The 13,243-nt window shown below is 36.4% G+C and overlaps 1 protein-coding gene across 3 annotated transcripts in view; it reads right to left on the reverse strand.

The window, feature by feature from the left end:
• Window positions 1-13,243, reverse strand: part of KLHL4 (kelch like family member 4) — a 95,336-nt gene that overhangs the window by 36,628 nt on the left and 45,465 nt on the right. Inside the window, exon 2 of one of the 3 annotated variants that reach the window (XM_027785684.2) lies at window positions 10,132-10,531. The exons of 1 other annotated variant lie outside the window; for it this stretch is intronic. In XM_027785684.2, coding sequence (XP_027641485.1) covers window positions 10,132-10,169 — 38 coding nt within the window. In that variant the 5' untranslated portion in view covers window positions 10,170-10,531. Of the gene's footprint in view, window positions 1-10,131; window positions 10,554-13,243 lie in introns of those variants that run through there. One more of the 3 variants, XM_005236728.3, reaches the window with a different exon arrangement.

Genomic DNA, 13,243 nt, shown 5'->3' on the forward strand with positions numbered 1-13,243 from the left:
TAAAACGGGAACTTAAATACATCAAAATCTATGGTTTTAATGTTTTAACAAATATCCTCAGTCTGGCGACAGAGATTTTTTAATTGCAAAGCTTTTATCACCGTGGTCATGGCAGAAACGAAAAGAACTAACTTCCACCAAAGACGTACAACGTGCCTAAGAAAAATGGCACAGACGTGTTTGTCTGCATGTGTGTGTATGTGCTTCTCTATTCCCTCACAGTCTGAAGCATTCTGAAATGGTATGACATGGAGACGCAGAGCTTTCCTGAGCATCTGTGCTAAATGAACACTGTAAAAGAGGTTTCCCTAGCAACACAAACCATATGTAATAGCTTAAAATAGCTTTTCTCCAACTCCTAGGATTTCTTAGTGGTTTGCTCACAATTTCCATTTAAATCTAGGTATATTTGCCCAGTTCAAAAAGGTTCTTCATTTTCTCAACTTCTATTAAAATGTACAGGCTTTGAAAATGCTCATTTCTTGCAAGAATGCCTCCCTTCCCTTGACTTCTAATTTATCAGGTAAACTGAAGCATAGCCAATCGTGACAGTGGCTGTCCACTTTATCAAATGTATTCCCTTTGTTTGGTGTACAAAATATTGTACTGTAAGTATATTGGTGGTCTCTACTGCTTATTGTAATGGGAAACTTCTAGTTAAAGCAGTAGACTTTGATTTTTGTGATATTATTATAATGAGAAGATAAACCATGCAACTATATAGTATAATGCATCAATCATAACGTACTTGTATTCCACTTTGCATTTTAATAGCAATTTGCAGGCAAATTCTGACACTTGAAAACACTCATCAGTTCTTACTGTGGCCTTAGGAAAATAGGTACCAAATGTTATCTTAACCAGGAATAAACTGTGACAAGAGGCTAAGTAATTTCTCTGAGTTTATATAAGAAGCAAGCAACAAATTGAAGACATAACCCATGGGTATTGATTTCCAGATCCTAATACAACTAGTCATAAAGTCATACATTTAAAAAGTTAGAAGCAGGCTGACAGGTCTTGAAATTGATTACATCAAATGTTAGTATACAGGTAAGATATCTAGAATCTTGTCAAAAAAATTTCAAAATATGTATAGCAAACCTGAAGAATAAACCAGGTATCACACATTGCTTTCCTTTCCAATAAATATATTTGTTTATCCTAAATGGGTTTTAGTTGAGAAAACTACAAAGCAAACTTTTATTCCTCTTCATGTATCCATATATATATACATTCATAAATAAGGCAGCCTCATCCAACTGTAGCACACAGCATGAGAGTACAGCACCTATTTCCTGATAAAACATTTCTAGACTGTAGTCATTTAGATACCATATCATATATTTCAACCTCAAATGTAGTAATGGCTACAAGGTAGGGTCCTTGAAATACTTTTAGTTGTCCTTCTTGTGACCTGTGAGCAGCAGACTTCTCGTGAAGTATCCTGACTTATCGGATCGAATGGAAACAGTTACTAGAATGAAGGGAAAGATGTTTTACGCTAATAATTATTGAATGGGTAGACTTGTTGCAAAGAGCCAGGCTCTAAGGTCTTGTTCTATCTGTTTTAACTAGCTTTGAGTTGAGTTTTGACTATTAAGCATTTGCTTGGAAAAGGAGGGGAGGGGGCGGACTGGGAGAAGATTTGCTGTCAGCTGTGTGGGAAGCTCTCGTGCCAGGGTAGCTGACGACAGTCACTGAGGTAGAGTCTGATTTCACAGAGGAAATTTTCTTTTAGCTTTGGTTTAGAGATTATGTTTTAAGTCTATGTCCTATACTTACCTTAAGCTCTTTCTGCGAATCCCAACAGTGCTTCAGCTTCATTTTGGTGTTCATTTAGCCTGCATGCCTATAGGTCTGCCATACCCAAGCTATATTCTTATACTTATCATTGGATGTAATCATTCTCTAAATATAGTAACATTTTATTCTAGCAGAATGAAAGGAGCTAAATTAAATTTGTATATATTGGGCTACCTTAGCTGTTTGACTATAACAAACAAATCACATTACTTCTTTAAAAGTGAAAGATTTTAGTAATATTCTTCATTACGGTATTTCAAATAGTTCAAAGCAAACAATTCAGCCACAAAACAACAATGAAAATAAATGGTACATTTCTTAGAGAATACTGTCTAGCTATAACTTTCAAATCAAGCAAACTCTCTCTCCCCCCTTCCCAAGAATGCTTCAACAATCGTGCGATTCCCTGTTGATCATACAATTGCATAAGCTCAGTATGGCTGTAAAAACTGCTCTGCGTCAGTTGCATGTGTTTAATCATCTCCTTAACTTTTTCTGGGGACATTAAGAAGTGATTTTAAGAACAGTAATAACTCTTTAAAAAGTAATTTAACAGCTGTCTTTGCTAAGAGCGAGCTGTATGGAGTGGAAATGAGAAGATAATTGAATCATAAAGAAATTGTTTTGAAATGAATAGAATTGTCCTAGTTTCTTAAATTACTATTAAATGACATTTTTTTCCTTTGCCAGTAATAATTCATCTTTGAAAGCTATACATTTCAAATGTAGGCCTGTGAAATATTATGTGGTTTTAGTAAATCATATTATTTCTCATTATCGCTTTTATGGTGGGGGGTGGGTGGACAGGGTTATACTTGGTGGGGGGTGGGTGGACAGGGTTATACTTGGACATCCAGAGGTCCTTTTCAGCTTAAATTATTCTGTGATTCTATTTATGTAGCTATGAAAAAAAATCTTATGCATAAATAGCCACTCCTTCCACAGGCTAAATATAAAATTATTTTCAAAATACAAACCTACTTCATTTTTTAATAACTGTTTCAACCAATTTTAATTTCACATGCTATATGCTTTTTCAGGTTCCTCATAAGATGTCTTAATGGAAAAAGCATGAATAAAATCTGATGATGATGCCTTTGAGACATATTGACTTTAATTCCTGTACCAAGAGCTCTTGTGTGAGGCAACAGCATTTGTTTAGTCAGAATGACTTCTTTGGTCACTGCTCATTACATTCACACATGGCCTAAAAAAGTCGTATCCCTCCTTGTGAATTATCTACTTCTGGGAAAAGGCAATTCTCCTTAGATTTTAATCCTGCATTAGATGCCACTTACTATAACTTCACAAGTTTTCTAGACTTAGCAAAAATGAGATACCAAAGGAAAATTTTCTTGGTTACTCTCACCTATCATTTTCCATACAGTCATGAGTGAATTGCTGTAAAATGCTATTAAAATTCAGTTTAACGTCACTAATTATCTCATGTGCTACATGTGCCTTTGCTCAGTTCGTAAGTACAACTAATCTCTGGTAGCAGATGCAGCGTCTCAGGGATGGCAATGGGGTGCTCCCCAGCCATCGTTGCCTAGAACATCGCCCTCAATCCCCTGCTGCAAACTGCGCTTCCACTGCACTAAAGCATTGAAAGGCCACATGAGCTTTCAAGCATCACTTCTGAGAGGAGATCAGCTACAGTATCTTAATAAGCCATTTCAAATGTCTCCAGCTTCAAATCCATATTTTGACCTTTAGTTAAAGGTCATCTTTAGAAGACAATTGGTTTTTGCTTGTCCCTGAGGTAGCAGTGAAGCATTTTGGTTATCCACAGCAGACTGGCATAAAATCATCTTTTTAAAATACACTACTGAAGTATATATTGTTGTAAGTATTAAAGAAACCGTAAAATTCTCTACCAGACAGAAACATAATTTCTTTTCCTAGCTCTAGCTTCTTGCAAAATTCTCAGTGTAAAAGTAATACTATTTTTGAACACTTAGAAATGAAAAAGAATACAAAGAGTTAGCAAGAATTTGTCAAGCATAGGATGTCAAAACAAATTTCAGTCCTTCATTGAGAGGTTGCAGTAGGTATTATGGAGAACAGAAAAGAAGTAGTTGGCATTTGAATCTTGGACGTGAGAATATTTTTTGTTACAGTCTCATATCAGATAGTACTAAGTTCAACCTGAACTACTGTTTGAAGTAAACCATTATGAAATGGGTGCAAAACTGGTTTGATACCATTTAAAGGAATTATCGGTCGTTCACTGATAAATAGGAAGCTAAATCAAACTGGGTTCCTAAGGAACTTTGCACTGAACTTTCCACTATGACTTTTCATAAATTTTCTGAAGTATTTGAAGAGAGGAGGAAATAAAGAAAAAGCTTTGCTAGGAACTTTATTGCAATTAAAGATCAGGCTGATCCGAGAAGAGCTGCAGTTATATTGGAGCATAGGATCAAAACTGAATATTAAATCAGTAAATTGGAGACATTATCTGTTAAACATAAGATGGAATTTATTTGTGCAAAGTACTATATTTAGGAACAAATGACTGGAAAAATGTACAGATGGTTAGGGAACAGGTCCTTGGTACAGGGTCAGGAGATTCACATGAATCACAAGCTGGGCATTGAGGAACAGCACCATGTTGTTGAAAAAAAAAGAACACCGAGCAGGATAGTCCAGCATATTTTTAGTCAGAATGATATGTAAGTAATCCTGCCCTCTACACTAGAATTGTCAGGCTTTAACCAGAACATACTCAGATCTGACCACAGTACTGCAAGTACGGACAGACATGCTGGAGAAAGTCAGGAGAGCAATGAAAATTAGTTGTCTAGCATTGGACTTCTGAAAAAGAGACTGCAAGAATTGCATCTTTTAGACTTACAGAAGTTTTCAAATATAAATGAGTGCTGTAAAGAAGAATAGTGTGGGAATAAGAAGAATAAGGGGAGTAATATGCTATCTATATCCATAGGGGAAAGATCAAGGAAATAATGAGCTTAAATTGTGCTACAGGTAACCAAGGAAGCACCTAAATACAGTTGATCCAACTTTGTCAAAGAAGGACTGGCATGCCATATGACTTGATGTCCAGTGTTCTTTATTATGTTTGTAAACCTTTTATTTGTTAATGTTAAGATTTTTTAAAGCTTTTTTTCAAAATGTTGGAGGTTTAGTGAAAATTAAATTGGAACAGTTATGTTTTCATTTAAAAATAAAGGCTGATGCTATGTGAGATTAGGAATAATAATTTCTGAACTTTTACCTTAGGCATCAGAGATGGTGCATTAAACTGAATTCTTACTCATGAGGGGAAAATAGTGTCACAATGTACCACTCTGAAAGCAGCGCTTCATCATGTTCTCTGCAAAGGATACAGCGTAGCCCTTCCATTTACTGAATGCATTGTCAGTCATTCTCATGAATCAGTGGTAGGATTCTGCTTATTTGGATACCCAGAACTGTACCCTTAATGCAAAAAACGCTCCCTGACTGGTTTGACTAGTGATTTCATAAAGTAATTTATATGCTTTATTTTCACCAGAAAGTTTATCACATTTTCTTCTTTGGAAATGATCTTTTGTTTTGAAAAATTAAGCAGACATCACTTCAGTGAGTATCTGTTGCAAACTTCAGAGGATGTGATGAATGTAATGGCTGTCCTCAAAAAGTGCTAAGCAGAAGGAAACATGACAGCATGTGTCCTTGATCTGTGCCACATTAGCCAACCAAAAAAATGGCATCATATGTGCAAGAAATTGGGGTCAGGCACCGCACACTGATTTATTCATTTCCACCTGTTTCATATCTCCTGGGATACTGCAACCATTAAAGGGGTATTTTTTTCCTTGTGGTACCTGTATTTCACACTGGAATGTGAACCAAGGCTGTTATGTGCTACCAGAAATAAAAACAGAATTCCAGGAAAAACCCTCATATAGGAGATAATATCTGAAATAGTTATGTATATGTATATGCGTATATATTTATGTCAGAGACAGTAAGGGAAATGGTCTGTCAGCTATTTCCATATGGCTGACAAAAAAAAAAAAAAAAAAAGATAATCAGAAGAGTTTTCTTGTCTTAAGATGAACTATCAAAATAACTGAACATCATAAACTGTTGCTACAGAAAATTGCCTCAGTTAGGAGGATAATCCTCACAGATATGTTTCCATGTACATCAGTACCAACTGTTTGAATTATGACATCAAAAGATTCTATTAAAATTAATTAGAAGTGTATTTTTTCTCATATGGGAAATTAGAAAGCACATATCTTTAGCAAAACTAAGGTTTGTCAGCCAAACTAGAGTTTGTCAGCAATTTTTCAGCCATATAATTAAAACAATGCGTAAAAGAAAAATGATAAATGGAGTTACATTCAGCATTGAAATATAACTGCCTTTGGTCAACGAGGAAAAGAGGTACACACATATTTTACCAGCACACATGGTCTTCAATAGTATACTTATAGAATCATAACATATCTCCTAATAAACATGCATAAATTGGTCTGGAAATATAGCATAATGTTAATAAATACTAGGCATAGGGCTCGTATTGAAAGGTCAATACAGTCATGCCTGTGAGTCTAAATGTTATCAAGGGAAGTCATCAAGGTAATTCAAGATCATAGATCCTTCTTATTAGGAGGTACCTGTGCTTTTTCTGTTTATGTGTGCACAAGTGTGTGTTCACACGTTGCACACAAGAGCAAAATTTTTTGTCAACTGCCAAACAAAATCTAGCAAATCTCCAAGGTTTTGCTGATGTCTCTGGACCATTGCCAGATCACTTTCTTTGAAGGAAATGGAACTGCTTCAAGGTCTGCCTGATGGAGGACCCTGAACCTCAAAAGATTCCAGACAGTTAGAGGAGATCATAGGCGATCATCAGGTAGCTAAAGTCTGCAAAAATACACAACTATGCTTTCTGAACCAGAAGCAATTCGCAGTTTATTTACCATGCATTGTCTTGGAACTCATTTAAGCTCCTACTTACTTTAAGCCAAACCTAAAATCTTTGAAGGCTTTTGCTCTTCATTTGCTTGGCACACTGATTTAGATTTCTGACATTCCCAGTAATGCCATAAAATTATATAGTGGGAAAAAGAATGTGCAAACAAACAAAATCGCTTGGTATTTATGCAGGTTTTAGCTATTTTCTCTGTTTTTCACCTGTGAAAAGGTCCCAGCCCTCATTCAAGGAGGATGGTCAGAATCAGACTAAGTCAGTGAAACATGTGTCGTCCACTGCTCAGCCTTTTTCAAAACTATGGACGCAGCTTCTATAAGCATTTTATAACAGGTCAAGGCCCGTCATTTTAGATGCTTCTAGAAGACTGTTTGGTACCTGTTGAGTATGTTCCCTTAGCCACACTGGATGAGACAGTCCCCAGGCACGGTGGGAGGCTTGACTTAACCTTGTGCCAATAAGCAATGTATTTGTCTGTTTTGCACGTAGCAGTTATGTTTGGCCACATCTTAACTGGCTACTGTTACTACAAAACTAATGAGTGTTGGTCATTTAAGCCCTTGTTTACTTTGTCATGTGTTACAGGACATCATTCAGGAGCAAACTTGTAGGCCAGAAGGGCTCCTTTAGGTCTTGCACTATTTAGAGTACAGGAGTACCAAACAAGATTGAAGAAAGCAGAAACAAGTGTATTGATGATAGTATATTCAGAATGGAACTGTTGTTTGGAACTTTCTTGTTTAGCTTCCTCCTCAATGAACAAGCCTTATTTCATCAAACCCCGGGGTGCTCTGTGTGTATCACTGAAAGCGTTAAGTCCTGAGGTTTCTAGAAAAAGACATCTCAAGTTTTTTTGGGAAAACTAATATTGTTTTCACGTTTCTAAAGTTTTTTTGTAGGAAGCACTAAGGTGCTAGTAGGAATTGCTTTCATAGTCTGCTCAAGACTCTATTCTACCCTCTTCCACTATTTCCAGTGTCCAAGGGACAGGTAGCAGTGCCCTGCTTTAGAGCCCAGCTGCAAGCGGGACCTCTACAGGCACAGATGCACTCACTGGATTAGGGGCAACACTCTGAAGGTGTCATTTCTTTTACAGAATAAAAGGTTCATTTGTATGAGATTCTTTGGTGTCCCCAGGTAAGACTGTGAATGAGCATATGGCTGCAATAATTGTATAGTTTGTTATGCAGCGGCTGTAATGGTGTAAGGAAGTGGACTCTGGGGATGTTGCAAATGCCTGATTTTCAGATGTGTTAATTACTAGCAGATCCCATTGATTACAATTGATTGTGAATATTTAGAACTTCCAAACAAAAATGAGGCCCAAAATGACTTTAAAAGATTATTTGAAATGTTTAAGATTAGATATTCTGAAGACATGAAAATACATCCAGCAACTAGCTATAGATAGATATTGATATAAGGCTGCTTCTCTTTATTTCTTCTTCTCAATATTTCGTTTCTACTCAGTCAATTAGCATATTAATTCATGTGGCCTGTGCTGGATGCTATAGGGCAAGAGAACAGTGATTTCCTTAATTATTTCTGTTGGTACATATTTAAGAAAATGGAGATATGTGAAGGTGTCTTTAAAAATTTATTTTATTTTATTGAAATAAAATTTTGATTATAGAGAAACTAATAGTCATAAATCATTTTCTAAACAACTTCTAAGAAATTCAGCCTTTTAAGGCATTAAGATAGGTTTTAACCTCAACATGCATAAAAAGCCTTTACTGATAACTTTACAGAAAATGCATTTATTTGAATACAATATTTTATGAAATATATGCATTTCCATTTATAAGATATGCGCATACGCAAAACTTCTAAAAGCTGTACATTTAAACAGCTCATGAGTAGAACTTAAATCTGAATGAATTTGAAGGCACTAAACATCATGAGGTCTTAGCAGAAAGTTTATATGTAGCTGGAGAAAATGTCATATCTTATTTTAGAAGACAGTGTCTTAATACCTTCCAAACTGAATTGATTACGCTTTTTTTACCACCTTCTTCACCCGATAGAGAATCCTGTTTTGATTATTCAGTGTTCCTTGTTTTCTTCAAATGAAATGGACTTTATTTCTAAGGTGTGCCTAAAATTACTTTATCCCCCCTCCCCACCCCCCAGGAAATTTGTACTGTCATTTAAAATGTTATACTAAGAGTCTGCTTCTTACACATTACAAACCAATACACCAGTAAACATACAGAACTACCACATTCATACCTCACTGATTTTATTGTGTGATAATTTTATGCAGTACATATTGACTACTAGTACTGTTCTCAAAATGACATTTTGAAATACATCTTTCTGTTTAGCCTGCAGATGTTCCCTACACCAGATGTATAACTTGAAGAATAATAACTGCTAAAAATACACAAACTGTCAGCTTTAGTTTTACTGGGAGAAACTATAACTTCAAGTAAGATAGATTTGTTTTTAAATACAATGTAAGAAACCTAAATTATTCCCAAAGACTAATGGCAATCTCAACAAATGGTGCAAATAATCACATTATAAATGCATAATTTGAGTCCAAGGTGGGGTAAAGGTAAGGCAAAATTGTTGCTGTATGAACTAATAACACTGAAATCAGTCTTGAGAAAAAAAAAAAACAACAACAAAACCCACAAACAAAACCCCATAACAAAATTAAAAAGCTTGCTTGGTCAAATAAGTGGTATTAACATTTTCTTCTGGGTATTAACACCTTAAAAATAGCTCTTTCATTGTGCTTATATCTTTAAGGTCTCATAGCTGTAATGTTTTTTCGGCTGACCTTGCAGAAAGTATTTTTCTTAGTATACTAAAGAAACTGTGAAAGTGATTCCAAACAAACCTTTTTAAAAAAGCAAGTAATGATGCTTCCTTTCCACTTAGTTCAAGGTTAATTATACTTGTCAAGAAGGCAGTAAAAATAAGCAGTGAGAAATTTGACAGCTCGATGGCAACCACACAGACTGTGCACCTCCAGCTGTTCCCATTTGTCAAAGTTGCACCCATTGATAAAGTCAGAATGAGGACAATATTTTAGAAGGCTCATTTTTTCATTGCATTTCAACATAATAAATCAAGACAAAAAAATTAATATGCTGTAAATTGTAATAGAGAAAATCTGACCAACTGACAGATTTTATTTTTATGGAATAGTTATGTATCTTAAGCAAAGATCAAAATTTCATGACAATGTTCCTGTTCATTTTTTAAATGTGAATGTGTTCCTATTCATTTGAGTGTGGGTGTGTACCTATATAAAGTGAGACTAACGCAGTCAGGAACACTGGTTAAAAAAAAAAAAAAGAAGACAGTTTTAGTGATTAACTTGTATAGAAGTAGGGCTTTCTAAGTGCAGACTTTAAAACTCCTACCTCTCTGCAGATTCATCTGAATTTTCTTCTGTGATCATCTGCAACTCCTGTGTGTTTTTACTTGAATCTTCTTTGACACAGTTTTCCTCTGAGCTTGTTTTGGAAATATCTTCATTTGATCGAAGCTGTTCTATGAGATTTTGTTGATGCCAGGTTTGAATAGATCGGTGGTGCACTGGGGTCGGACCTGGCACGGGTGCCAGTATATTGTGGTGGACAGGACTGCTGTTTTTCTTCAGCCCATTTCTGTCCCGAGAGTGGTTCTTCAACCTGTTCTGAACCGGTGTCCCTCTGTGCTCATATCCTTCCTGCTGATGGCAGCCCCCCGTGCCTGTGGAGCCTTGCGAGGGGTGACTGAACCACCTCCAGCGGAGCCTCAGGATCTGCTTCACATCAAACTCTTTCTTTCCAGATACGGACATTTTTTTCAGGAAAGGAAAAAAAAAAAAAAAAAAAAAAAAAAAGACAAAAGCCTATTCTTTTAGAAAGGAAATAGATTCTTTGTTATCTCTTGTGTTTCAACTCCTCTTCTTAAGAAAAGACAACAAAAGAACAAATACCGGTAGCTCTCTCCCTCTCTCTTCTGATTAATATACTGCAAGCTCTTCAAGCCGATGCTAAGCTGCTGCTAACTGTATAGGTGGGAATCCATACTGACAGGATGATGAGGTCAGACCTTAAACAAGTAAATCAGCTTAGCACAGGAAAGCAGCAACCATAACACTACCCAGCTGCTAGGCTTACACACTCACAGCACTATAGCACAGCTCTCTAATATATAACCGAGCCTCACATGATCCTAAGGGATCCGAAGCTGCAAGTTAAGATGCAGGAAAGCACATACAAATAAAGTGACAAGACTTTCTATCTCACGAGGTTTTCCATCAAGCCTGCTAACAAGCAATGCTGCATTTCACAGAAGATTTACAGAGAATTCTTTTACAGTTGTCTTACGGAGATTTTTGGTAACGATTCACTGTGAAACTATCCTGCAGTTCGTGTGTTTCCTTAAGCTGTTTGCATTTGTTTATCTTGCTGTGTAAAATTCCTACAAATGGCCTCAGTGTGGTAGCACTTACCTAAAGGAAAGAGGCAGCATTAGAATACACTGTGCAGAACTGTATGTATTTTCTCACCTACAGATAAATTTCTTGATATAATTACAGGAGTATGAGAACAGAGGGAGGAAGCTCATGAAAATCAGAGATGTGCTCCCTGAACGACTGTATCTGTGGAAAACACAGTGTTTCCTGGCTAAGTGCCTGTGTAAACACCCTCTGCCATCCTGCTCTTAATTTCTCACGGATGGTGAAATGAGTGGGGGTTGGGTTTTTTTTTCATTTTTTTTAGAAAACACCTTTCTTCTGATAGTGTACACTGTAACATGTTTTCAACAAATTTAATAGATTAAATATATCCAATGCCATCCATTCATTAATAGGCAGGATCATGAGAACTGTTCCCTGTGTGCTTTGATACAATGTACACAGAATGTTTTCATGTGCAAATTGAAAATAATCAAGTGGACTGGATTATTTTTTCTTATGTTATATTCTGCACAGTTTGCTACTGATGATCTATACAAGATCATGTAAGCATTGTGCAGAAATAAAAAAGGCTGTAACACAGAGTCAGTAAAACAGGATTCACAACTATATGAGGGTACCCCTTTCCAATACATCTTACATCTCCTCTTCAGACCTTCCCATTTTAACCTCCTTTTTCTCTCTCTGTATTGTCATTTTTTCTTCTTTTTTTCCTAAACTCTACTGCTGATGGGATGTTGAATCTTCAAATACTAAAGCCTGCTTTGCTTTTTTTTTTTTTTTTTTTTTTTTTTTGTTTGGCTGCATACAATGCAAACAGAGAAATAATGAAGTACAGTTTCGAAAAGAAAAAGCAAAATGAGGGGACAGGACTGAGAAATCATCCACCTTCATACTGGGCTGTCAAGCTCCTGTCCTGTTCCTGGTATTCAAGCAAATGATATGCAGTATCATGGACTGGATGTATGTGAGAGAAATTACAGGACAAGTGAAGAGCAGTAAAATAGTTGAAAGGTATTATACTATTTAGATACATAGAGGGACAGAAAAGACCGTACAAAGAAAACCTATGAGGAATGGCTGGAAAAGGCAGAAAGGAAGGAGCTGAGGAAAGATATTTGACAGACCTAGCCAATGCATGTTTATTGCTATATAGAGCATTGAGGCTGAGCTATGGCAATAAAATGTACATTAGTATGTGGCTTTGATAGTAGGATAAATGTCTATGACAGACAGAAAAGAAAAACTTGGTTGCAGGTAAAGAGCCTTTTCTTATAGGAAAAAATAAAGTATTAGTGGGAGCTAAAATGCAAGCCCCAGCAAGCCTTACTGCAGTGCTTTGGCGTAATTGCTCCTGTCGCTGACCTTGGTCCTCTGCTACAGGCTACTGTTCTTGCAGCAGTTGTTGGAACCTGTGTGTGCCCTGGCTGCTTCAGTTAAAAGTCACGCGTGACATCCAGCAAAGGCTGCCTTATGCTCAGGCACCAGGCTCAGGGTCCCAGCAGCTCTGCTGCAAGAACCACCCTGCTCTGCCGCTGCCCTTCCCAGTGCTGGGATTTACACAACAGCAAAGACTGCTACACTGTCATGCATGGCCATCCCAAATCAGTGCAGCTTCCCTATAAAAGTAATACTCTGTTTAGCAGTGCTTCATTAAGATGGATTGGATTCTGTAATATTTACTTGAGAATGAAATAGAAGAAGGATTGCTGTGTTAGAATATCAGGCTGTTAAGTGTTCTTAAAGGAACATATTTTTAAAAGACTTCATTTTCTGTGTTATTGGAATGGATAGAAACTAGAAAACTTGTTCAACTTCTAAGACGTTATATTAAGAAGAGGTATATAAAGGCCTGTTTGTAATTTTAATACAGGGTTTCAATTTAAGCTTGTTGAGAATATAGGCTAATAAAGAAGTTGCTCCCAAATTTCAGAAATTTGTAGGGAATGAATGAATAAATGAAAATGCTGGCCATTGACTTCTGGACATACAGTAACCTCTCTTACTCAGTGTAAGACGTTTTCACACCTAAATGATGAAGCACTTATAACAATCTGACATTTTCT

The sequence above is a fragment of the Falco peregrinus genome, chromosome 13 (assembly GCF_023634155.1).
Source record: "Falco peregrinus isolate bFalPer1 chromosome 13, bFalPer1.pri, whole genome shotgun sequence".
Taxonomy (NCBI): Eukaryota; Metazoa; Chordata; class Aves; order Falconiformes; family Falconidae; genus Falco; species Falco peregrinus.